The sequence below is a fragment of the Lathyrus oleraceus genome, chromosome 1 (assembly GCF_024323335.1).
Source record: "Lathyrus oleraceus cultivar Zhongwan6 chromosome 1, CAAS_Psat_ZW6_1.0, whole genome shotgun sequence".
NCBI lineage: Eukaryota > Viridiplantae > Streptophyta > Magnoliopsida > Fabales > Fabaceae > Lathyrus > Lathyrus oleraceus.
In genome coordinates this window covers 119,696,935-119,723,581 of record NC_066579.1, presented here as the reverse complement: position 1 = coordinate 119,723,581, position 26,647 = coordinate 119,696,935, and the positions used below count along the sequence as shown (strand labels likewise).

Here is a 26,647-nt window from a genome sequence, read left to right as displayed (position 1 = left end):
TTTTTACCATTCAGTTGAAATTTTCAGAAATTACACTTTCACACCCCTCGCATCGGAACTCCTGCAAAATGACTTCCGGTATGTATTTTTCCCAAACCGAAAGACTTAAAGAATGACTTCCGAAACACACAAAAAAGCAAACCGGAACACTTCATGAAAGAGTTCCGGTTCAATTAAAAAGAATTACAAAACCGGAACACTTCTTGAAAGAGTTCCGGTGAACAAATTTTACATACCGGAACTCTTTGAAAAAGTGTTCCGGTATGTATTATATGTGTTCCGGAAGTCTTTCAAGAAGTCTTCCGGTTCGCTATTTTTTTTTTAATTTTTTTAATTTTTTTAATTTTTTTTAATTTTTTTTTATTTTGCCGGAATGGAAAATCTTCCCCAAATATGTGTAGATACTACTTATGCGTTTATGACGACGGAAAAATTTGGTACACGAGAAGAGGTTATCAGATGGATTAAAGAGGTTGGAATCAACAATAAAGTAACTGTTATTATTAGTCGTTCAGATACTGAAACGGGGAAGAGAGAGAGAAGTAACAAAATAATATTTGGTTGTGATAAAGGTGGGAAACACAAGATTAGTGATAGTGGTACCCAAAGTGCGTCGAAGAAATGTGGATGTCCATTTAAAATCAGGTCGACTCCGGCGAAAGATGGATCTGGTTGGAAGATTGATGTAAAATGTGGGTTACATAATCATGGTTTACCGAATAGATTAGAAGGTCATTCATTTATTGGTAGGTTGACCACAGATGAGAAGCAACATGTCGCTGATTTGGCAAAGAGACATGTAGCACCTAGACACATATTGCTTTCCTTGCAAGACAATTATCCTGAGAATGTCACTCGGATTACGCAAGTATACAAGCATAAGAGTGTGATACAAAAAGAGATAAGAGGTCCTAGGAGTGAGATACAACATCTGTTTAAGCTTATTGAGGATGCAGGATATGTGTATTGGAGTAGAAAAAGGATGACTCGGAAGTGGTGAGAGAGATATTTTGGGCACATCCTGATTCAGTTAAGTTGTTGAATATATTTCTGATTGTGTTAGTTATGGATAGCACCTACAAGACAAACAAATATAGACAACCTTTGTTTGAAATTGTTGGCATGAAATCGACCGAGTTGACTTTTGCTGTTGGATTTACGTATATGGAGTCTGAGCAAACAGAGAATTTTTGCTGGGTATTGGAGAAATTAAAAGAGTTGTTTGTGAAGAAAGACATGTGTCCACAAGTGATTTTGACAGATAGAGATCTTGCTTTGATGAAAGCAATTGAAGTTGTGTTTCCCAGCTCGATTAATTTGCTATGTAGATTTCACATTAACAAAAACGTTGGTGCCAAATGCAAACAACATGTGGTGAATGACCTAATCATATTAGGTCATACATTGAAGATGGTGCCAAATGCAAACATTGGTGATCAAATTATCAAAGAAGAAACCACAATTCATTCTTCAATTTCCTAATCATATTAGGTCATACATTGAAGATGTAGTTAATGTTGAATCAGATGGTAATTGTGGATTTAGAGTCATTGCATCATTGCATGGATATGGTGAGGATGGTTGGCCAATGGTTCGTAGAGAGTTGGGGTTGGAATTAATAGACAAGGATAAATCAACTCTGTATGACAAGTTATTTTCTAATCGGTTGTCAGTAGTGAGAGAATCTTTGATGATAGAATCCTTTGGTTCACAGCCACCTGAAAAATGGATGAGTCTACCAGATATGGGTTACTTGATAACGAATCACTATAATGTTGTACTTGTCTGTTTAGGCAATCCGTGCATGACTTTCTTTCCGATGACAAGTTCATATTCACCAAATGTCTCTATTTATTGCATTGGTTTTGTTAACCACAATCATTGGGTTCAGGTACGTATTTATATGCCTAAATACAAACATTATTTCAGTTAATATTTTATGTTATATGACTTAATCTTTTAATTATTTTACTTTATCAGGTTAACATGAAAGAGGGGTTTCCATTGCCACCGGTCACATTAGATTGGAAAAAAATTTCTTCTCATATAGCAACTACTTGGATGTTAGGATTTGCAGGACGTATGCAACATTGGCAATTACTTACACCTGTATTAGCATGATTATGTACTCAAAACATAAATATGTAATCAAAACATGAATTTTATATTAATATGTCTATTATATTCAAAGCTTAATACATAAAATCAATGTGAACGAGAAATATGCAAAGCTTCAAATAAATAAGAAAACTGTGGATCTTCCTCTTCGGCATTAACCTGTCTCAGATAGCGATGAATCAATGTAGATACATGAGCCCAATCAGGATCAGATGGCCCGACGTCATATACAGAAACTGGTACCTCTCTAGGAGCGTCACAATGGGGAGGGACCAACCGTGGATGGGAAACACAATAATACCACTCCAGATAACCGTCTACTGCATCAGATGGAGTGGTGGCCACGGTAGATGAACCGATCACAGCGATAATACTCTGATGGTAACTGATCCAATCAACATCAATATCCGTCGCCATCATACAATCCAGAGGTGGGGATGGAACATATTGCCTATACCCGAACTGACATAAACATCTATCAGGCAAGTATGGGACAACTGTTTCACCCCACTTCAAACAGCCCCTGTAAAGACATATCTCATCAAATACACACCATGCTCTATGATCCTCAAATGGTCGCCATATGACGTCGGCAGGTGTCAGCTCGTCCAAAATAGGTCGTAAATCATCGACCTTCAGGACTCCCTGCCTATACAACCATCTCATCGCTCGGGGAAGACCACAGTTATCAGCAGGTTTCCAATTCTCCCCTTTTTTTCCAACAGTTGGAAAGTACTCGTGAATCCAACACTGTTACAAAATACAAACATAATAAATAAAACAAATTAAGTTAACATATTTTATAAAATGAATCCAACACTTAATTAACATAATTAAATTATATACCTGTAGGAGAGTAGGATATCCACCGAGCTATTTGCAACTGTACATGGACGCATCTCCAAGATATCGGTAAATGGTAACTAGTGCAGCTGCTCGCCAACTATATCCTGAACATCCATCCAAGTCCCTAAACAGGAGGAGGTATCGTGCCTCTACAAATGTAAAGGTCTTATCAGCAAATATGGTGGAACCCACCAACATCAATAGATATGCTCTAGTCGCATATGCCCAGCTGGAAGCAGCTCTATGATGTACGAATAAATCATATAACCACTCCAACTTGTAATACGACCCCCTGCAACTACGAACATGTGACTGTGCCTGACCCTGTGACACTCCTAGGTAGTGAACAGCAAGTTCAACAGCTAGCTCTTCAGTCACATCGTGAGGACTCCAGAAGATACCCCTGATGGGCAAGTGAAGTAGACATGCGACATCATCTAAAGTAATGTTCATTTCACCAAACGGCATGTGAAATAAAGATGTCTCTAGATGCCATCTTTCCACAAATGTAGAGACAAGATTTGTGTCTATCTTGTTCAGACTTGTTCTCTGTAGTGAAGATAAACCAGATCTAGATACCCAACTCTCCATCTGTGGTGGAAGATCCAATGGAACCCTAGAAGTCAACTTCAGTCCATGTCCGACAACCTTCAACTCTTTCTTTGGACCTCTTTCCTAAAAACAATTAAAACACATATTAGAAAACAAATTATAAAATATTCAACTATTATTCATTTTCAAATATAGCCCGTTTACTTACCTCACCGAACCATATATGTCGAGCAACATGATGCTCGTACTTCACCAAAAGAGACGTATCGTACGACCCTCCTAGATATCCAGCTGGCTCAGCTGCAGCTGCAGATGAAGATGCACCCCGGTCTAACGTGCGGACTGGAATTCGGCCATCTGCACCTCGTCTTCGAACCACTGCAAAAAAAATGTTTAAAAAAATAATTAAAATTAAAAAAAAAATTACGTACCGGAACACTTCAAAGAAGAGTTCCGGTTAGTAAAAAACAAAAAAGCCTTCCGGAACACTTTCTTAAAGAGTTCCGGTATACATCATCCAAACCGGAAGTCTTTAAGAAAGACTTCCGGTATACAACTATACAAACCGGAAGACTTTCTAAAAGACTTCTGGTTCAGTGCCCCTTAAAGGCAACAAACCGAACTCTTTAGAGAAGTGTTACGGTATACAATTAATGAACCGAAAGACTTACTCTGAGTGTTCCGGTTTACAATGCAAAAAAGCCAAATATTTGTCTTCTCCGAAAGTCTTCAACGAAAATGGTAAAAAAAATTTTGAAATAGAAAATATACCCTATTTATATGAGGGCATTTTGGTTAAAAAAATTTAAATGTAGGGGTATGGGTACAATTGTAGGGGTACAGGGTAAAATTTTCCAATTTTCCTTTCAGCACCCCTGCGAATGGGCCTGCACCCCCGGTTATAGACCAAGGGCCGTTTCCACCGTTCTTGTTTCTTAATTAGTGTTAATAGATAATGGTAATTAGGATTAGTTTAGGCTGATTTTAGAGTAATTAGATTAATATTAGGATTAAGGTTAGATTCAGGTTTAGGATTAGCATATTTTTAGAATATTAATTTTGATCATTGTTAGATATTGTTAGAATATTACTTTTAGAATTTTTGATAATATTGTAGGTTTTGTTTTGATTAATTTTTGGAGATTTGATTAATATTTTAGAATTTAATCTTTCTTAATTTGCTTTAGAATTTAATTTGATAATTGTTTCTATTTTAGAATTTCATTTGATCTTAATTTTGTTTGTGATTTGTTTTGAATCCTAGAATTTTCATTTAATGTTGATTTTAGAATTGATGGGTTTAAAGTTTAATTTTTGATAATTATTTAGATTTGATAATGGCTTAGATTTACTATTTTGTTAATAGTTTAGAATTAATGTTTTGTTATTTGTCTTGGATTTAATTCTCTTGTAATTTCTTCTTTGAGCTAACATCTAACATCTAACAATTAACATCTAATTCATTTTATTTCCGATTCTAACTCTTTACTTTTCCGTACCTAACATCTAACATTCAATTTTTGTCATTTACTCACTTTGCTTTATTTTGCTTTATATTCCATATTGTACATTCTTCATTCTAAAATGAACTTAAAAATGGATTAGACTTAAAAAATGCAAAAAATAAGATAATTCCTATGCATGGAGAGAACGATGGACAATGGACTTAGAAATTGTTGTTAGGACCCCTTGCAAAAGGCCTTGGACAAATATTCAACCCGAACATGGATGGAGCATTCAAGACTCAAGACAAATTGTATTCTTTTATGCGCTTTCTAGTTTATGACACAATTGCACACACATGGCTCTCTCTTGGGCTACCTGACAATAAGACCTTTTATTTCCTGCACTCCCTTGTACTTTACATGACCCCCCTCCCCTTTCGGATGTATGCTTTTACTTGCTTTCTTTTTTATTTCTTTATAGCTAATCCTTAGGCATCAAGAGCGATCACTCTTTCACAACCAATAATCAAACCCTTAAACCAACGTCAAGCGGTATTTTTCAAATCAAACTCAATAAGCAAACCCTTGATCCAACGTCAAGCGGTATTTTTCAAATCAAACTCAATAAGCAAACCCTTGATCCAACGTCAAGCGGTATTTTCTTGAATCAAACTCAAAAACACAATAAATGTCGATTAGGATTGTGCGCCACGATCCTTAAGTGGTAAAGAAGGGACAAGAATGGAGCTTTCCTACACTCGTTCTGAGTGCTTCGAACATAATACACTTGACTTGGTAGTTCGAGGTATTCACCTTTATCCATAGTCTTTAGTACAATCTGAAATCAATAACATTTTCTCAAAACTTAAAAACAATTCAACACATTCAAACCTTTTATTTGAGCCTTAGGGCGACATAATCGAAAACCCTTCTTCAAAGTAATAAAATCAACCAAACAAACAAACCTTTTAAACCCACGAACTATGGGGCTCTGATTTCTCACTTCAACAAGTGGGCATACGTAGGCACGAGGACCCAATCCTTGGCGAGCACACTAATTTAAAATCCACCTCCACTCCGCAAACCTTTGGCAAGCAAACATTCGATAAACAACATCCACTTAAGCGCAAACATCCTAGATGGTTCCCATAGAGTACCATGGATGTGAGGGGTGTTAATACCTTCCCCTTGCATAACCGACTTCCGAACCTGTTCGTGGTTGCGATGACCATTCTTTGGGGTTTTCTCGATATTTTCCCTTTCCTTTGGAATAAATAAAAACCGATGGCGACTCTGTATTTTTCGCGTAGCGACAACATTGATAGGACTTCAAACAACCAAAAATCAACAAAACTGGCGAAGAATTGAAGGAGAATCGAAGAGATGAAAATTCTGAAAAATCACCTTCAATGGAGCTTCAGATTGGCACAATCTTGCTTTCAATTATGCTTGACCTTGCTTCAGATGCTTGATGGAAGTGAAATGGATCAAAGAAAGTGATGGACTCTTGGAGTTTCAATCTCAAAACAGTTGGAGATTTGAAACTCGGTTTTCAAAGAAAATCTTCAAGCTTATCCTTCAACGGTGAGGGTTTGAGGTTGCAGGTTCAAAGCTTGGGCATGAGGTCCTTAATTCTGAGCAATGAGGGTCTTATTTATAGGCTATGAGATTGATTTTTGCACACTTCCAAATTTGACAAGTTTTGAAATTCTCCTTTGCATGGTTGCATGGGCGTGTGTTAGGCCCATGATATGATGTGTTCTGATCCATTAATGAATGTACACCATGCTGAAATCATGTTAGAAGTCCATGCAAATGTGTATGAAAAATGGAAGTTGAAATTATCTAAATGGTCCTTTAACTTACACCCATGCATAAGTCCCCCATACTTTGGCCAAATGAGATGATCTTGGACTTTTTGGAAAGGTGAGATCAAAGGGGAAAACTTTCATGTTGAACACATTTTTATTTGAAGTTTGGATCATGATGAATTTTGAGGTGGAAATTTGGAAAATCAAACATATTTGAAAATTTTCTAAGTCCCAAGTCAAATGTTCACTTCTTCCACCTTGAATAACTTTTTTTATAAACTTCAAATGAGAAACGTTCCTTCATCAAAGTTGTAGCTCTTTCAAACGTCTTCAATTTGGTCACATATTTGACCTCATTTAGATTTGGCATGAAGGAGTTATGCATTTTAGAAGTTGAGGAAAATCACTTGTTCAATGGTAATGGTCCAAAGTGACCTATAATGTTTCCTCTTGGCACATGCATTTGCAAGTTAAATTTTCACTCCCTTCAAACATAAAAGTTGAAGTAGACATCTTGAATTTGATCATGTAATTTGAATGGCTTTCATCTCATAAAATGTGAGCAATCTTGGGAAGTTGTCCTTCAAACTAGGGTTCAAACAAAATGACCTATAATCTTTCACCATAAAACATGACTTTCCAAGCAAAACTAGCTCTAGACTTCAACATGAACGTTGTTTGGAATGTCAGTTTGAGTAACTTTTCTCTTGGAATAATTTTCATATGACAAAAATTGTAGGAGATAGGGTCTTGGGAACCCCAGTTTTGACCAGTTGATTTCCTCTGGTCAACCAACATGAACCATCTTGCTAGCTTGACATTCTCTTAACTTTTGGGACTCATGGAGGATCATATATGTGTAGGATGATGTAATATGAAGTATCCCTTGAAATATTTGATCAATTGTTGAAGAAATTTGCTGAAGAAGTCACATAAGATACCCAGATGAATTAGGGTTTCCAAGGCAAACAAATTCCAAACTCTTGATGATTTCTTGATCAAAATAACATTTGAAGATCATGAGGATCCATATATGATGCTTAGAGTCAATGTGAACCAATTCTTTATTGCACACCTTGCATTGAAGGTCTCAAACCCTAGATATGAGCTTGATAGAGCATATATGAACACACACACACTACCTACAAAAGTAGCAAACTATACATTGACATATTTTTGGTTAGTAAAATAAAGAAAAATGGAGTATGATACAATCAAATATGCTTGATGATATCTCCCAATGCAAACCCAATGAATGAGGGGTAAGGAGGATGCCAAATTGTGATCCCAATGCTAATGCATATGATGAGATACCATGAGGGATCTTAGGGTCAAAATTGGGGTCTTACACATATGTTGTACCATACATGTTAGAACATCGTGTTCCAGATGTTACACATGGCATCCAAAACAACTATTCTTCATATAAGTCTTCTTTGTAGAGTAGTTCTTGGACTAAATCTTCCTTGAAGGTACATTCAATCAAATTTTCTTTGACTAAAACAAATCCAAATCGTTTCTAGTTGATTTTGGATTATCAACACAACTTCTTCTAAAAAGCAAAGCTCTGGATCATCTGAAAAAGTCAACACCTCAACACTTCTAAAGGACATCAAAAGATAATCAGAACCAAAACCTTAAGCATATTGCTTAACTAGTTTTATCAAGCATTTTAGCCAACAACTCTTACAACTAGTCATGTCAAACACTTTAGCCAAACAGATCTTGCATAACTGGTTCTGTCAAGCACTTTAGTCAATCAACTCTTCTTGGCAACAACTCATATGATGGAACATCTTGTCTACATGCTGCCTAAAATATATCTTGTACATATGTTATTTTCCTAATGCAGCTAATCTAAAAGGAACAACAAGAGGTATGATGAATCATTGCATTGAAGACGTATCATAAAAGTTTCAGAATTTTAAAAAAGTGTAAGGTGTAATCGGTTTCATAAAAAGCTCAATCGATTGCATTTTTGAAATGCTTTGAAAAATGAACGTTGTAGACTATGCAACCGGTTGCATAATTTATTCAACCGATTACACTTTTGAAAAATATCTTAAAAAGAATTGGACAAATTCAAAATGAAATCAATTGTACCTTTTGTGCAACTAGTTGCATCAAGTGTAAAATTTTGGATAGAGGCAAAATGAAATTGGTTTCACTATTTATGCAACTGGTTGCTTCACTAGAAAACGTGATTTTTTCACTTTGAAACTTCATGAAATGAAAGTGTATGTAAAAGGAATTTTTGGAAAACTTTAGTGCATAATGAGATGAATTTTCTTGAACATATAAATATTATATAAACATTTGAATTTCCATTAAAGTACCTTGACCAAACATCCAATCTTTTTAATTCCAAAGCTCATGCAACTTGATACTTTGATTCCAATCTTTTTCTTCTTTGATATTTCTTCTAAGATAGGCTTTTGTCTTCATCAAAGCCAAGCTAAGAAGGATGAACACATCTTTTTCACAAACTCCCAATTTTTGATGATGACAAAACCTTTTGATGGGAAGTTTTTGCATAACACTTGATACACTTGATTTCTCTCCCTATCTTGGATATGCCCTATCTTAAATATCTCCCCCTTTTTTTTACAATATACGGTTCGTCTTTGGTATTCTGAAAAATAAAAAAAACAATCATCTCTCTCCTCCCTTTTTTTTACACTATTTAAAAAAAAGAGTGAAATAAAAGGAGTATAATAATATAAGACAGATGATATAAAGATACATAATTACTTATTTTCTTCAAAAAACTATCATATGAAGTCAAAGTTGATATCAATGTTGATGCTTCTTCAAAACATCTTTCATTCAATGAAACTTTTAAAACTACCATATCATATGGTCTTATATCTTGAAAGATCAATCTTGATTTGAGAATACTAGCATATGATCTCTAAGCACCTACAAAAAATTAATAGTACTTAGGTTAGATCCCTTTCTCACCCATACATACTCATCATAAGGAATACCATAATTTCTTATGTATAAAGCATTAGAAGTATGACCTTTTGCATTACAATAAAAACAAGTAGGTCTATAAATATGATTCCTTTTATTGACATAAAAGTTATTTCTATCATAAGACTTTTTATGATAATTTACAACATGTTCTTCTTTGATTCATTATTGTTGAATTTACTAGTAGCTTTTACAAAGAAAGTTTGACTTGTAATAGGTTTATCAAAATTAGAAAAGCCAAGTTCATATTTATTATTTGAAAATATTTGACTACTCAATACATTCTCCAAGTCAATTTCCCTTTTTCATATTTGGCATTGACATGGTTTAATTAAAAAAAAATTGACTCAAAAGATGAACATTTATTGCATGTTGAATTTTTGATTAAATCTAACTCCACTTTTGTGATATTAGTCTCACTTTATAGATTTAAAATAGTTTTCTTTTATTTTGGAAACTTTCTATAAAGTTTCAAAAATTCATAATGTAATTCATTGAAAGCACTTTGTAATTCATCATATGAAGTTCTATCACCAATTTCATAATCATTAACCTCGTGTTGTTCATCACTTGAATAATGCAATGCCATTAATATTTTGTTTGCACGATCTTCATGTGTGACTTTTAAGGTATCCCAACTCTTTTTTTGTTTGTTTTACAATGAGATATACAAAATAATTCATCCATACCTAGGGCTGATTGAAACATGTTTTTTGCCTTCTTGTCATAGAGAACTTTTTTCTTACCATCTTCATCCCAAACACTTTTGATCTTGGATGTACCAATGCCATTGATAAAATTTGTTGGAAATAACAAATAATTTTATACAACATCCCAAATATCATCGTCTTGTGCCTCAAGATATGATCTCATGCGAATTTTCCAAAAATTGTAATATTCTCCAACAAAGCAAGAAGGCTTGTTGTTACTATCACCATCTCTAAAAACCGGATTTGCAAAAGCCATTTATGGATCTTTAGGAACATATCACCTACGAACCTACTCTGATGTCAAATGTAAGTATTGAATGCAATCTAAGCGAGATAGAGAGAGAAAGATATATATATATATATATATATATATATATATATATATATATATATATATATATATATATATATATATATATATATATATATATATATATATATATATATATATATAGAGAGAGAGAGAGAGAGAGAGAGAGAGAGAGAGAGAGAGAGAGAGAGAGAGAGAGAGAGAGAGAGAGAGAGAGAGAGAGAAAGAATGGTGGTGAATTATATTTTCTGGTATTTTAGACTTTTTAAGCGATGGTTTTTATGTTCTTATTTTTCTAGAAATAAGTGTATGACCTTTGAATGAAAATGTATAATTTAAATGCAGAAAAATAAAGAACACATGATGTTTACTAGTTCCCCTTTTCAATCAAGGCACGTCTAGTCCTCTCACACCCTGTGAGAGATTTTCACTATTGTTAAATCATTATACAAGTCTGACACCAAGACTCATCCTACAATCTTCTAACAATAACAAAGAAGAAAACCACTTCTTTGATTTCACAAACACCAAATCTATGATGGACTTTGAATCACCCCGGTACAAAGGACCTTTTACAACAATCATCAACATTTTGATGATCACAAAAACTAGAAAATACACCACTTTCTATTTACAAAATAAGTCACCTCACACTTGGTGATCAAATACAACATTTGAACAAATATGAATATATGATAAGAGTTTTTGCACTTGAATCATTTTCTATATAGAGATTGATATTTCCTTCCAATGAATAATTCAAATATAATACATTTAGATATCTCATAAACTTTTCTTACTGATATGAAAGTTATGCAAAAAAAAGTTTCATGTAAAACAAATTTGAATTTATGTAAAAAATTGAGTGGAAAAGATTATTTAAAATCCGAATTTTCCTCCTTTAAATAGAATATGAAATACCTCTTTAAACAATGACAATGTTTAATGAAAATGGTCATGATTCATGTAGCAATGAATTGGAAAATGTATGATGAATCATTGCATTGAGAGGTATCATAAAATTTTCCAAATTTTCAAAAAGCGACAGGTGTAATCGGTTGCATAAAAAGCTCAACCGGTTGCACTTTTGAAAATGCTTTGAAAAATGAACGTTGCAGGCTATGCAGCCGGTTGCACAGTTTATTCAACCGATTGCACTTTTTCCAAATGCCTTAAAAAGACTTGGACAAAGCCAAAATGCAACCAGTTGTACCTTTTATGCAACCAGTTGCACTTTTACCAAATTCCTTTAAAAGACATAGACATAGCTAAAATACAACAAGTTGTACCTTTTATGCAACTGGTTGCATCAAGTGCAAAAAATGTAGACATAGGCAAAATGCAATCAGTTGCACTATTTATGCAACTGATTACATCCATAGAAGGCATGATTTTTTTCACTTTGAAACTTCATGAAATGAAAGTGTATGCATTATGAATGTTTGGAAAATTTTAGTGCATAATAAGATGAAGTTTCTTAAGCATCTAAAGATTATATAAACATTTGAATTTCCATTAAAGTGCCTTGACCAAACGTCCAATCATTTTAATTTCAAAGCTCATGTAACTTGATACTTTGATTCCAATCTTTCTTTTTCGTTTCTTTGATCTTTATTCTAAGATAAACTTTTATCTTCATCAGAACCAAACTAAGAATGATGAATACATCTTCACAAAGAGTTTCAGTCGTCCAATTTCAACTTAAACTTTAATACCAAAGAGGAGGACAAACAAAGATTATCATTAAAAGATTCAACCCCTCATCATTAGTAAGTTTTATAATTTATATATTATAAAAGCTCCAAATCCCTTAAGGATTAATGATTAATTCCCTTAAATTAGATTCCTATAGACGATTCTACCATAAAGATGTGATTTAGGTAACTATTTGCTTCAGTTTCTTAAAAAATGAATTGTTCTTCCTATTAATAAAACAACGAGATCATAATTATCTTCGCTATTTAACACATTCTTTTTACAACTTTTAAAAAAATTCTTATTCATTAGTTTAATAAATTAATCAATTAAAATGATAATTTAAATATCACTTTCTTAAAAAAAAATATATTATTTTTTATTTATCACTTACATAGGTTAAGATAGTATTAATTACACTTTCTTCAAAATTACCCTTAAATAATTATTATATATAGAGAAAAATAAAATAAATGTAATAAATAATTAATGATATTGTAGATAAAACAATACTTATTATTTAGAAAATAAATAAAAAATATGTAAAAAGTAAAAAAAAAAACACTTGAAAAGAAAGGGAATGAATAGTAAATTAAATTAACTTTATTTAAAATAAATAAAAAAACTTTAGAGGGGAAAAACCCAATCAAAGTAAAATCTAGTGTCACACGCACAAGCCGATTCGCCGTCATCCAGCTCTGCCAAAATCAGCAGCACCGCTGCATCTTTCTCGTTCTCTCCCCCTCTTCCTTTAGCTTCCTGTGTCAGGTAAACCTCATACACTCTCTTTCATTTTTTTAATTTCTATTCATTTCTGAATTCCTGTTATCGTAACTCTTTTTATTTTTTATGGTCTATGGACAGTTATAGATTCCATTATTGTTTGTGTTTTTGTTAATTTTGTTGGTAAAAAAAAATCATTTTTAGGGTTTTGGTTAAATCCAAAATTGTGGGTATTGCATGGGGATTACAGATTTTTCAGGTGCAACTGATTGTTCTGCTTGAATTGTTTCTCTTGATAGTGTTTCATGTGGTTTTGATGTTTCTTGAGTTAGCTATTCTTTTGGTATATGCTTTGATTTTGCAAACAAGGTGTTTGTTGAAATGTCACAATGAGTTTGGTTGTCTTGGTTTTTAGCTGAACATGTTTCTAATGATATTAACATACTTGCAAGTTGATATTATTTGTTTAGAATTCATGATTTCTTGTTACCATGAGTAAAAGTTCATATGAATAAGTTTGCCTTTAAGGTGGTTCAAGGATTGATTTAGTATGCATTTAGATGTGTATGTAACATGTCCTTAATTTTAGTTTGTGGAAGTTTGTGCTTTTTCAAAAATTGAGACGTTAGTAACTGTGATACAAAATTATGGAGATTGATGCTATAAAGATTAGTAAATAATTCACACTCATTGACCCAAAGTCCTAGATACGTGGAAGGGAAGCAGCGAAGATGAGCACCGGCAAGAAAACTGGTCCTCCCAAACATCAGAACAAGATTGCATGGAAACCTAACGCTGGTGTCAAGATCAATGAAACTGTATTTCTTTTTCTTCTTCCAAAGTCACCCTTTTTTTTCTAATATAATGTTTTAAATATATACACACATAATCACTCACCTATAACACAGGAAGTTGGAGGACGATTTAGACCTTTATCTGAGATAACTGGAGTGTGCCCTCGCTGTAAGGAACAAATTGATTGGAAACGGCGTTATGGAAAATACAAGCCTCTTCATGAACCTGCTAAGTGGTACTATATGGCTTTTTTTCCTTCTTCTTTTTGTTATATTTACATTAATAAACTTTTGTTCACATTTTTTGGCATTTTTTTATTGATTGATTAGTTAATTAGGTTGGCTTTTTTGTTGTTTGGTTTCTTGCAGTCAAAGATGTTCAAAGCGTGCTGTTCGTCAAGCTTACCATAATTTATGTTTTGGTTAGTGGTATTATTTATCTATACTTAATTTGTTTGATTTTTCTTATTAGTTTGGGGCTTTGCTTGGTTGTTATTTGCTTAATTATTAGTTGAATATGGAAAATAGATTGAATCTTTGGGAGCATGGAGTTGGAAAGAAAAAAGGGTATGAGTTCAATTAGTTGGAGTTTGTGAGTTTTATAACGAAACATGTGTTTGTGAAGATCTGCAGAATTAATTTACGTTTGGTTTAGCTTTTGCACAACTCAAATCGCTTCCCAATGCAATTTTGACTGTGATTTACAGAAGCTACAAACTGTTGGTTCCACTTAGGCATGAGTTTGACCTTCAAACCACCATGAAAACAAACAGCCTATTAGTATTTAGTGTGATATGGAAGAAAATAATTGATTTTTGGGAGTGTGGAAGTGGAAAGAGAAATAGTGCGTGAGTTCAATTAGTTGGAGCTTGTGAGTGTAAACCAAGATTTGAACAATCAACACAAAGATTCTAACAATTAACGCAATGGTGTCGTAAGATGGTGAAAATATGATTGGGCCTCTAGACAAATCTTGTTCAGGGTTGAAGGTCTGTGAGTGAGTAGTTATTAAACTTAAAGTGTCTAAGCTTAGATGAAATTATTAAAAAACTGAAAGTGGAATTTCCTTTGTGATTATGTGTACGCTACTGACTGGATTTTATGTTAATGTAGCTTGTGCTAAGGAGCATCGTGTTTGTGCAAAGTGTTGTTGCCGTGTGGAGCGTATAGTTGGAAGGTTGTCTTTCACATTTTATTTTTGATAATAGCTGTCTTTTACATTTGATGAAAGATTCACCAATTCAGTTTGTTTGTAAGATTAAGTTTTATTATGCAAAATAATGAACAAGAGTTGGCATTTCCTGACCCAAACACTCAACAAAGGAAAAGATAAATCATTTTTGATATGGTATGAAACTTATGAAAAGATGAATCTTGGTTGATATGAATTTTTGTTTCTTGTAGGGACTCTTCAGAAGTTGAGGCTGAGCAAAAGATGCTTGAGGAGGTTAATTTTTGTTTTCCACCCACTTTTTCACATCTTTTATTGCCTTTCTTTTGAATGTCAGACTTGATCATCTCTGCGTAGTAGAAACTCGAAATAATACTGATATTTTTGTTTCAGGCCATTAAGAATGCTAGCGAGAGAGAAAGGAGATCCCTATTGCGTGCTGTAAGATACTAATATCAACCCTTTTTTTTTACAGCATATCCAGCCTCTCTTCTCTCCTAACTTTTTCAATCTAATCATGACGATTCTTGAAATAAAACATACCAAGTTTGACATAATGTCCTGTTCGGTAAACATGCATGTTTCTGATCATTCTTTCTACTTTTACTATCAGATGAACAACAAAGGTAAATCTAAAAGTTCAAAAGAATCTTTGGCAGATACAAATGATAACAAAGTAGGGCAATTGTTTCCAAATTCATCCCTGGAAGATTATGCCAAAAAGAATGGAGTTGTCGGGAAACATGATGATGGTAAAATTTGTGATAGCAAACATGATAATGATGATGAAAGTGAAGAGGAAGTTAATGATGACGAAGATGATAATGATAGTGCGAATGAAGAACGCGACGACGATGACAGTGACAAAGATGAGAGCGACCATGATCAAATGAATGCCAAGAAGGAATGATTAAGGATAATTGAGTATGTCTTTTTTGACAGCGACAAAGATGAAAATGTTGCCAAGGAATGATTAAGGATATTTGAGTATGTCATTTTTGCAGAAATTACATTGTAGGAATACCGACATCTTTGTAGCCTGTGTTTCCCATATTTATTACTAGATTTTGGGTGAATTTTGTTTGTGTGGAATACAAATTTTGAATTTTATCATTGTTCTGTCAATCAAAAGTAACAAAAATAGATATTAAGCATCTTCCGTGAGTTACAATGAATAGATTTGTATGAAAATATGTTACAGTCTTAAGTGTTTTTAACTTTTGAAGTAATAATGATAGATGATATATTATTGATTTTCAACTTAAGCAAACACTAATTGATTCCTGATCTTTTCTTCTGAGCATGACTACGATTTATTATCAAAGTAAGTAGCTGCATTTTCAGCTACATGGATTCACTCAAAGGTTGTGATATGTTTTAAATTTGATTAAGTTTAACGTTTTTGAGGAGATTAATATTCAGAAGGGTCTTGAAACAAGGAGATTCCTTAGCCCCCTTTGTTTTTCTTCTGGTGATAGAGTCTTACCCCTTAGCCCCCTTTGTTTTTCTTTTACCCCTTAGCCCCCTTTGTTTTTCTTCTGATGATAGAGTCTTAGTGCTTCGATAAAAAATCTTATTTCAATTAAGGTGTTTGAAGGCTTTAAGTAGGGTTCAGATGGGTCTGCGGTGTCTCATCTTCCGTATCTTGATGACACTTTGTTAGTTAAGGTCATATCTATTTATAATTTTTTGACTATCAAAGTGGTTCTCAGGAGTTTTGAATTTGTTTCGGGTCTCAATAAATTTTGTCAAGAGTAGTCTGTTTGGGGTTAATGTGAGTAGGCCTTTCCAGGACCTGACAGAAGGGTTTCTTCATTGTAAGTTGAGTTCTCTCCCTTTCAAGTATTTAGGGTTTCCTAAGGGTGTGAATCTGAAAAAGGAAGGGACTTAGGATTTTCTTATTAAACTAGTCTCGAAAAGATTAGCCTCTTTTGGAGGAATAGATTTGTGAACCTTGATGGTAGGGTGTACTTCTGAATTTAGTGTTAAAAATTCAATTCTTGTGTTCTTTTTGTCTTTCATGAAGATGCTAATCTCGGGTTTGCAAAGACGTTTTCTCTGGAGGGCTCGAAAGGAGGAACGAAGGTTGCGTGGGCTATGTGGGATAATGTGTGTAAGGCCAAAAAGACAAGTGATTTAAGGGTGAAAGATCTTAGATGTGTAAATCTGACCTTGTTAAGTGGAGGTGGAGGATTCTTTTTGACTTGCCTTCGCTTTGAGTTAATGTTACCAATGCGAGGTATGGTTCTTAGGGTTTTGACTTCCCTTTGGAAGGCAAGGTGGGAAGACTTCATAGGGTGTCTCGTTAGTGGAAAGACTTCTCTCTCATTTGATCTCCGCAGGATCAGAAGTCTGTCTGGTTTGCCTCATCGTGTGTTAAGTTTGTCGAGGAAGGCCACAAGACCAGGTTTTGGCATGATGTTTGGGTGGGGAATTTCTCTTTGTGTGTGTTTTTTAGAGATTTTTTCTCACCTCAGAGCATAAATGTCAGGTGGTGGGCTCTTTGGGTTTTTGGATAGGGATGTTTGAGTCTAGAGTTTCAGGTAGAGGCGGTCTTTTCGTGTTTGGGAGGAGGAGTTCTTTGTCGATTTGCTCGATCTTATTTCGGAAGTTGTTAGGCGTGATCGGGTAGATGTTTGGGTGTGGAATCCAGATCCCTCTAGATTTTTTTGGTTAAGTCGGCTTATGCTATCCTTTTTGCTTTGGTTGGGGTCAGGTAAAGTAGGTCAGAAAGGGTCTTGCGAGGGCTTACTAGGGTTTGGAAGAGTTAGACACTTGCTAAAGTGGTTGTATTCTCTAGACAGTTGATCCGTAATAGGTTGTCGACTAGGAAGAATCTCCTAAGACGTCAGATTCTCTTTGACTCTAGTAATGTGGGGTGTGTATGGGCAGGGGGAGTCGACTGGTCATCTCTTTATGTTGTGTGAGGTTGCTTCAGCCATCTGATATATAATCAGTCTTAAGGGGTGTGTCTTGTGTGTGGGGTAGGGGGAATCAACTGATCAGGGCCTTTACTTCAATCGATTTTAGGGGTGTTTGAGTTGTTTCAGAGTTTGGGTCATGGAAAAAAGACATATTTAGCCTTGGTCTCGATTTGACACTCTATGATTTGGACCATTTGAAAAATGTTAAACAAAGTTATTTTTAATCGAGAAAGTTTGACAGTTACTCACTAGATGTCCTCGATTATCAACTTGGCTTGGAAGTGAGTTCATGTTCATGCTTGGGACTTGCTGTGTCTCTAGTTTACTGAGAGCGACACCCGCTCAAGTGACTAGACACTTAAGATGTGTTGGATGGTCAGTTGTCTTCCTTTGATTTGCGTTTTATGCATACGGTCATGCTTTCCTTCCTCCAACTTGCTTTCTCTGGAGTTCTGGTGTGTCTGCTGCTTTTAGGTTGCTCAGGGGATTAGTCTATTTGGTATGTGTTTTATCTTTTCTAACGTTTGTTGTTTTTCTTTTGGTGTTATCTTTTGTCCTTGGCTTTGTGAGACTTGCTTCTCTTAAGCACTTTTGGTGCTCTTGTACTTTTTGTGACCTTGTTTCTTTTATAGTAATATATCATTTATGTTTGGCTATTCAATAAAAGTTTAACGTTTTTTAAGGAAATTTTTTAGAATATTGTTACTTATCAGGAATTAGAGTATTCACTCGATTTTTATTGAGTGAAGTAGATTGAGAATGGATTGCCATCTATGTTTCTTTTAAATAGAGTATTACTATTTATAAAATAAATTACAGATAGTATAAAACCCAGTGTAGATAGGGACTTATGCTGTCATTCAGATCTATAAAAACTCTCACATTCGTCTATTTAGGTACAGTTAAGAAATAAAACCAAAAACAAACATGTGTAAAATTTTTATATACGTATGTCTAGTCTCATACTTCCCACTGTACAATATCCATACCTATGTTAGAAAAGAATACACCTAATGTAATTATCTAAAAAAATGAAAAATTCCATATCTATCCATCCAACGAGTATTTCCTGAAGAATCAGTTAGAATGGCTGCCTGCTTAAATTTCAGCAGCAGATTCCTTAATCTAATCCATATCTACTATTCCACAAAAGGAACTCAATTGAAGCATTTCCAGATTACTAACCAGCTGCTTCTTCATCTTTTTTTACGCATAGGCGCTCTGAGTCAATGACAATGAAATACTGTTAAAAATGAGCTACAAATATTCTACATAGATAAAATCATAATAAGCAAACAAGATTATGAACAAAGACAGTAACTAATCAGAGAACAAGAGTTCTTACTCAGATATTCATAAGCCAATACCATTGAAGTACCCCATGCTGACGTGCTGATCAATCTTGGACAAAATCCTCTATATACACCTTTCCAACCGTCCTCCCTAATCAAATCTTTAACTACTTGTTTAACAGAGATTTTCTTTCCATGTCCTGTCACCTGTAGCACAAGCCATTGAGTCAGAAAAAACTTAGGAGTCGGTTGATGCGCTAAATAATAGAAGAGCATGCAGAGAAAGGGAAAGAAAGAAGAAAACATCTAAGCCGGTGCAGTTGGCTCAAAATAGAAAATAGGTATCAAATAAATCATGTTTCAGAAAGAAAAAGGCGCAAAACAGATAACTTGGCACTTGGATTAAATGATTACATTGTCATCACTAAAGCAAGAGAAAGAACATTGTCAACAAGGCTATGAATACCTGTAACCGTGTCTTGATTGTATCAAGTGGAGTTGTAATGCACGAGGCAGTAGCACCAGCAATGAGACCCCCTCCTGCCTGAACTAAAACAATCTTTGCCAGACTAGGAGTAGCTTCCTCAGATTTGACATCATCTTCCAAGAATCTGCCAAAGCAACCAGTGAAGATAATTATTCTCCTTAACATTAATGGTTTTCCTAATTATGCAGAAATAAGATCTTATCTTTTGTATGCATGTGATGAAGTGAAATTTTATTGCTCTGTTAATGATAAAATCAACCATTTAAAAAAACTCATCTCGGGCAAAACTGGTTCAAGCTCTTGATAAGTTTTCTCTAATTGTTTTTCCAACTTTCCTCAGTTCAACACAGGTGCAAATTCATGAATTTCAAGCAGTGTAACTATATCCTTTGAGGATGAACAATCCATTACATGATCTGGCCAGGCTAAAATTAAAAATCTGTATCAAAATTTTGGCAGTTTTGGAACTATGCTATAATAAGATTTACATTACATATATCATGCATAATACGATTTACATATATCCTGAATATCATTATCAAGCATATCATTTAATAAACCTTAGTGGTGAATGGAGTACACAGTTATACATGCTCTGTCAACACACAAATGCTAATAATGGCATAATAACCTGAGTGTCTAAATTTAGATAACTGGTAAAAGAAAATTATGCCAGGTTTCTGATATTGATTTTCTAATCATTTGATAGTAGATAAAGTACATAAACTAGAGAAAAAAATAATACAAAAGTGACCTCCATAAGAAGCGTTGACTTGAGCCGTAAGTTGCCCACCATACAGCACTAGATGGTGAATAAGTTATAACAGATAGAGTAAACCCTCTGTATAATCCCCTGAAGCCCTCGGACCTTATCAACTTCCGAGCAACATCCAAACCACCACTATACTGGGCATGGCCTGAGTATCCTTGCACCATCAACTTTTGGCTAATCTGAAGGTAATAAGCATATAAGAATCGGTGAATGCTATAACATTTTGATAAGGAAGAAGATAAGAGAATAAGAAAATATGATATTAAACTCATGGAGTTTTATGATGCGATAGAAAAACAAAGCACTATATTAATTGAGACTTGTAATAAAGGCATACATGCTCAGCAGCTCAAATTACACGGTTGGATAATATTACCACATCAATTGGAGTATACACAACTTGTGACACAACCGCCGATAACATGCCTGCAATGCCATTCGCTATTGCAGCCTGACTAGTTTCAGACAGTTTAAACGGTTTAACCATCTTGAAGGAAGCTTCCTTCGTGGTCTCTAAGAAAGTGAGAAATACGATTCTGGCAGGTATTGTTCCAGTGAGGACGGTGGCAAACCCTTTATACAAACCACGGATACCATCTTTCTTAAGCAATCCTTTCACAACAGAAGATGCACTTCTCTCTGCAGTATCCTTCGAAGCAACCTGCATCCTAGTCTTCACAACAGAGACAGGGTAGAGTAACACAGTAACACCAGAAAATAGTCCAGCTCCCCCTGCATAGAATTTCATTATATCTAGCCTACAGAAACAAACAGCTAAACTTAATAAGAATAAGGAGCTTCACAATACTATAAAAAATGTCAATTGGTAATTACAATATTAATCCACACCAAGTTCTAGCTTCCATACAAGATATGAAAATATAAGAATACACAAATTTAGTATTTAAACTTTTGACTGTGATCAAAGTTACAATTACCTCATTATCTATGGTATTATAGAAAAGTACCAAAACAAAATGCTGCTGATTGCACATACCTATCATATAACCAATGTTTTAAAAAGCCGAATCAGACACCAAACCGTAAAGACATTCAGCGCATCGTTCAACTACTTCAAACTACTTGAGCCGATACAAAAACACAATCGAATTACTGAAATAACCAAACCGATTTGGCTCAATTTTTAAAACACCGCTTAAAAACTTCACATTTTCCGCCATAATTGCGGTTGCACATACCACAATTTAACCTAGAATATTGAATAAATCTTAAACAAAAATACATCTTCTTAATGCGCAAAAAATCAATACTTAATTATTACTACTACATATATCAGTTCATAAGCATTATGAAAAAGTGATTATTACAACTAATTACAACTTTTTCTTTCGTTTCTTTGACATATTTGGAAAATCTTTGATCATATAAGAGTTCATGAAACAAATATAACAGAAAAGAGAATTGAATTAAGAAAATTGAATAAAAAGATTGAAAGAAAGAAAACAAAAATCGGAAATGAAGAAAGGAAGTAGCATAATACCTATCCCAGTTAATCTCAGGAGCAGCCATTGAAGAAGAGAGTTGAGAATCTGCAGAAAACAGTTTTTGAATTTCTTGTTACTGTAAGAAGAGTGAAAGAGAGATTTTTTTGTTAATTATTTTGCTTTTGGACTGCATTAAGTTTTTTTTCATTATTGTTTCAGTTCTGTTTTAGTCGATTAGTGGATCCTAAAATTTTGGAGCAAGTTTAGTCGGTTACCCCACGTCCTAATGTGGTGGTGGTTAGTTTTACTTTTGTAAACACCATAAGTGTTTTGGCTGTTATGAATAAAAGTATCACTTATTTATACTGAAGAATAAGAAGAAAGAAAAATCGATTAATGATTGGTTACTCTTGTTTGTTATTTATTTTTGGAGCAAAAACAAGCTCTTTTATAGGGTCTCAAAAATACTTTATTTTATATTTTTATATATTTTTTAAATATTAAAATTACAATTTCTAAGTACACAACAAGTATATATATAAAATGAAATCAGCTAAGTAATTTGTTTAGTAAGTTTTAGATTTTAACTAACTTTCAATTACCTCATAACCGTTTTGAACTAAACTTACTAACTTGGGTTATGTAACTATCAGATAGAATGTTTGCACAATATTTGAGTTTATGTAGTGAATTCCTATATATAATTTTGCTTCCCCTAAGCTTATAAAATATTTAATGATCCAAGATCATTTATTTTGAAAGGATAGTTCATAATGCTTTTGATTCCTAGGAACTCCTTTAAATATTTAATGACATTAATTCATTACATAATCTTTTTTTAGTAAATTCTATATTATATTTAGATGACAATAACATTGTCGTGCATCCAATAGTTACAACCTGGATCACATCTTGTTGGATCACCATTTCAGATGAAGTGACCATCTATTTTATCAATGTAGATGAGTTTCCCCTCTCTTGTAACAACATAGACATGATATCAGTCTTCTTTTAGAATTAGTTGAATCATCATTGTATGGAAGATCGGAGACATTGAGCTCAACCACTCGTCTGGCCTCTTCAAAATCGTCTAGAGGTCTTGTCAATGGATCTTCTGAAAGTAGCCTTTTGGGATTGGATAGGTCTTTTGCCAACATGGAGTCTCTCGTAGTTGGTTATCCATTCAAGGGGAATTAACTGAGTTAATTCTTCCCTGGTGATCCTTCTCGGAATCTGAACTATAGATGGTATGTCTTCTTCTCTGTTGGTGACAACCAAAAGTGAATTAGAAGAGCAACTTGAGAGATACAAATATATCGAGTGATTTTGCAAGCGGTATATTATCTGGTGATGGAGGGTGGCTGACATGGCTTATAACACTTGGTCAGATCTAGTGATCTGGACATGTACTTTTAGTCTCGTGGATAAAGTATTACATTGAGACTTACGTTATAGTTTGGAAAAATGGTGAGGACAACACTTTCTGCATGAAGTGTGATTAGAATAGTTCCTATCACATTGATTTCATAATGGAGGTAGCTTGAGTCCAGTAGAGCTATTTTGCAAAAGACAAGTTGGTTCTTCCTTCCATGAAGAGAAAGTATGAGTCTGACAACCCCAAAGTCTAAAGCAGTATATCCTTCAGTCTTCTAGTGATTTATGAGATACTGGAGAATCTCCAGATCTACGTACTGCTCCTGGTTCGTAGCTCTTAGGCTACATTGGCCTAGTCTAGATGACTGGACGTATTCTTAAGAGCCAAGTAAAATAGATAGATGATTTCTCAAGAGCCTCTCATGAAAGAAAACCCAAGCCTGATGAAAACTTTTTCTTTGACCCTCCCGATTTTCCTACATATTTTAAACAATCATAAAGACTTTCTCCTTTCTACCCTGCCTATGTTTCATCACCACCAGATCAGGTTAGATACATACCTACAACTTACAGGCAAAAATCTGCTAGAACTACCACTCCCTCAACCTCCAAGACAAAACGCAAAGCTTCCTATTTGAGCGCTTCATCCTCAGACTGTCAGGATGTCCCTGAAACACCTCCTTCAAAAATCCAAAAGGAAGAAGAAACTCCTGATAAAGGTTTTCAAGCCATGGCGACCACTAGAAATTATGAATCTCCCAGAAAAAATTATCCTCTTGCTGAATCATCAGCACAAAAGGGAGACGAGTCCTCAACGTATGGTGACAACAACTATGATCAAGATACATCTAATGATGGAAAACCAAGATCTTTTTCATCGAAATCAGAATCTAAAGACAACTATATCCTAAGACTCTTCATGGAAAATATAAAAGAGGAAGAATCCTTTTTTGAGGAAGAGTCCCCCGAAGAAACTCTAGCCCCTGAAAGGACTAAACCAAATGGCGGTCCTTGGTTCACTTTTAAGGATATGCCACCCAACCGATGGAGAAAGAGACTACTTGAATTTGGAGCTTGGCTTGACATCCAGATGATGAAAACAAGTGCAAATAGTTATAAGATCATTGAAGAATTTTGCTGTAGAATGATAGGCACGATGAAAGAATGGTATCACAATCTTGGAACTCTCAAACAAGATGAGTTACATCATCTAGAAACTAGAAATAATATTCTTGGTGTGCTTCACCGTGAATTTATCGGTGATATGGAGATATTTGATAGGAAAAACATACAAGAACTCTTTGAGATGAAGTGTTATTCTCTAAAAACAAAGGACCTCAACAAACACTATCATAGAATGGAACAAAGATATTATGTCCGTAATGGATACAATGACTCTAGTCTCAAGAATACATATGTATCCTCTCTACCACAAGAACTCCAGCCAGAGATTCATAAGATATTAGCCGCAACTCAAAAGGATATTAAAACCATGAGTCTTGGCCAAATTCACTAGGTGACGTTAGAAGCACTTGAAAAGATTTGTAGTTTTCATCATCAATTTTCAGAGGTTATAGAACAAAATTCAAAATTCACCCATGCATGTAGAAAGCCCTACCTGGAGATTAAGTGTAAAGACAAAAGGTGTAGCTGTGCAATAAAAAAGAAGCATCATCAATAAAAATATACCAAATCTCATAGGACCTTCAAGGGAAAGAAAAAGAAGACTATGAAGTTCTTTAGAAAGAAAACCTTTCAGAGCAAAGGGGAAAAACCAGAGATGCTTTATTTATGGGAAGAAGGGACATTTCTCTAAAGAATGTCCTAATAATACCTATAAAGCCGCAAAACTGATTAACACTCTTCAGCCCCTAGAAGGAGACTTAGAATCTTTGTATTATGAATAAAGCTTTGCTAATGAAGAAATAATCTTTGCCCTTCAAGACTCTTCATCTGATGAAAAATCATTTTCGAAGTCAAAAGATGATAGATATCTCCCTGTTTACTCCTTCAAAGAGATAGGAAGTTCTCTTCATACTCCACGCCTCTCTTGTGTTGAAGTTCATGTCCTCGCAACAAAGTTTTCATGCCCGGAGAAAGTTATAGCTTATATGGACACTAGGGCCCATATTACAATGATGAATCCTAGCATTCTCCCAGCAGAATCATGGGTAACACATGTTGCATACATTGTAGCAACATATGGGAAATTTTTGAAGACAAATTTAATGACTAAAGAGAAAATAGGAATTAAATTCTTCCTAGACTGCATCGTCAGGACCAGGGTCATTGGCAGTAATCTTTCAAACAAATATATTGTAGTAGGATTGAATGTCTATTCAGCAGCAAGCAGACTTCAAATTCTCCCCACAGGAATCAAATTCAAAAGAGAATTCAAGCCTTATTTTGGAATATTAAAACTATATTCACTATCTAAAATCCCTGCTGGTTATGAAGAAATCAAGTCCAACCTACTCAAACTCTATGCAGACATCCATGAAAAAATCCTCCATTTAAAACCTCTATGGAAAAATAAATACTTTATTTGTCCAACTTCCTTTTAAGGTCAATGAAGATGTTAATGCAACTAAGGCCACTCATCCAGGAATGAGTCCATCAGATTATACATTAACTAGGGAAGAATGCAACCAGCTGCTCAAGTAAGGTCTGATAGAACCCACCAAATCAGAATGGGCTTGCCAAGCATTTTATGTGGAAAAGAGATCTGAAAAGTTCAGAGGAAAAAAAGGCTAGTAATTGATTACAGACCTCTTAATCATTTTCTCAAAGATGATAAATTTCCTAATCCAAAGGCCTCATCCTTAAATGTTTTCATCAAAGATGCCCAAATCTATTCTAAGTTTGATCTTAAGTCAGGATTTTGGCAATTAGGTATCAACCCCGAGGATCGTTACAAAACGACATATGCATTCCTAACGCCCAGTACCAATGGACCGTGTTACCATTTGGGCTTAAGGTAGCTCCATAACTTTTTCAAAAGGCCATGATAGGAATTTTTGAGCCCATTCTAAGTAGCATCCTCGTCTATATTGGTGATGTGCCACTGTTCTCAAAAGATGAAAAAACCCATAAATAATTATTGGGCCGATTCCTTCAAATAGCCCAACAACATGGAATGATGTTCTCTGAAAAGAAAAGTCAATTGGGCCAAACAGAGATTGATTTTTTAGGGATGAATTTC

General features: G+C 34.4%; 2 protein-coding genes across 4 annotated transcripts; one reads left to right on the top strand and one right to left on the bottom strand.

Annotated features, from left to right (window-relative positions):
• Window positions 1-13,089: 13,089 nt before the first annotated feature.
• Window positions 13,090-16,264, top strand: LOC127121034 (uncharacterized). The gene is made up of 8 exons (XM_051051656.1): window positions 13,090-13,231; window positions 13,888-14,004; window positions 14,095-14,216; window positions 14,350-14,402; window positions 15,094-15,157; window positions 15,385-15,427; window positions 15,545-15,592; window positions 15,765-16,264. Exons 2-8 carry the CDS (start codon window positions 13,918-13,920, stop codon window positions 16,059-16,061), a joined length of 714 nt encoding a protein of 237 aa, XP_050907613.1. The 5' UTR covers window positions 13,090-13,231; window positions 13,888-13,917; the 3' UTR covers window positions 16,062-16,264.
• Window positions 16,265-18,985: 2,721 nt separating this feature from the next.
• Window positions 18,986-22,403, bottom strand: LOC127121010 (uncharacterized). Of its 3 annotated transcripts, XM_051051641.1 has the most exons (7): window positions 22,128-22,392; window positions 21,565-21,623; window positions 21,003-21,384; window positions 20,609-20,805; window positions 19,834-19,978; window positions 19,421-19,574; window positions 18,986-19,296 (listed from the first exon to the last, which is right to left on the bottom strand). In XM_051051641.1, the coding sequence occupies exons 2-7, from the start codon at window positions 21,567-21,569 to the stop codon at window positions 19,256-19,258; spliced, it is 924 nt and encodes a 307-aa protein (XP_050907598.1). In that variant the 5' UTR covers window positions 21,570-21,623; window positions 22,128-22,392; the 3' UTR covers window positions 18,986-19,255. The 3 variants fall into 3 exon arrangements, with proteins under 3 accessions (XP_050907598.1, XP_050907592.1, XP_050907604.1); XM_051051635.1 differs by lacking the exon at window positions 21,565-21,623 and having other exon boundaries at window positions 22,128-22,403; XM_051051647.1 differs by lacking the exon at window positions 21,565-21,623 and having other exon boundaries at window positions 21,003-21,358.
• Window positions 22,404-26,647: the final 4,244 nt, after the last annotated feature.

Bases quoted from the DNA above. Each gene is read 5' to 3' on its own strand.
- LOC127121034 (XM_051051656.1), top strand. From the start codon at position 13,918: ATGAGCACCGGCAAGAAAACTGGTCCTCCCAAACATCAGAACAAGATT. The intron at 15,158-15,384 runs GTTGTCTTTCAC...TGTTTCTTGTAG, and splicing joins GTGGAGCGTATAGTTGGAAG to GGACTCTTCAGAAGTTGAGG. The intron at 15,428-15,544 runs GTTAATTTTTGT...TTTTTGTTTCAG, and splicing joins AGCAAAAGATGCTTGAGGAG to GCCATTAAGAATGCTAGCGA.
- LOC127121010 (XM_051051635.1), bottom strand. From the start codon at position 22,156: ATGGCTGCTCCTGAGATTAACTGGGATAG. The intron at 20,806-21,002 runs GTAATATTATCC...TATTACCTTCAG, and splicing joins TGTATACTCCAATTGATGTG to ATTAGCCAAAAGTTGATGGT. The intron at 19,979-20,608 runs GTCACTTTTGTA...TTGCTTTGGCAG, and splicing joins AGTCAACGCTTCTTATGGAG to ATTCTTGGAAGATGATGTCA.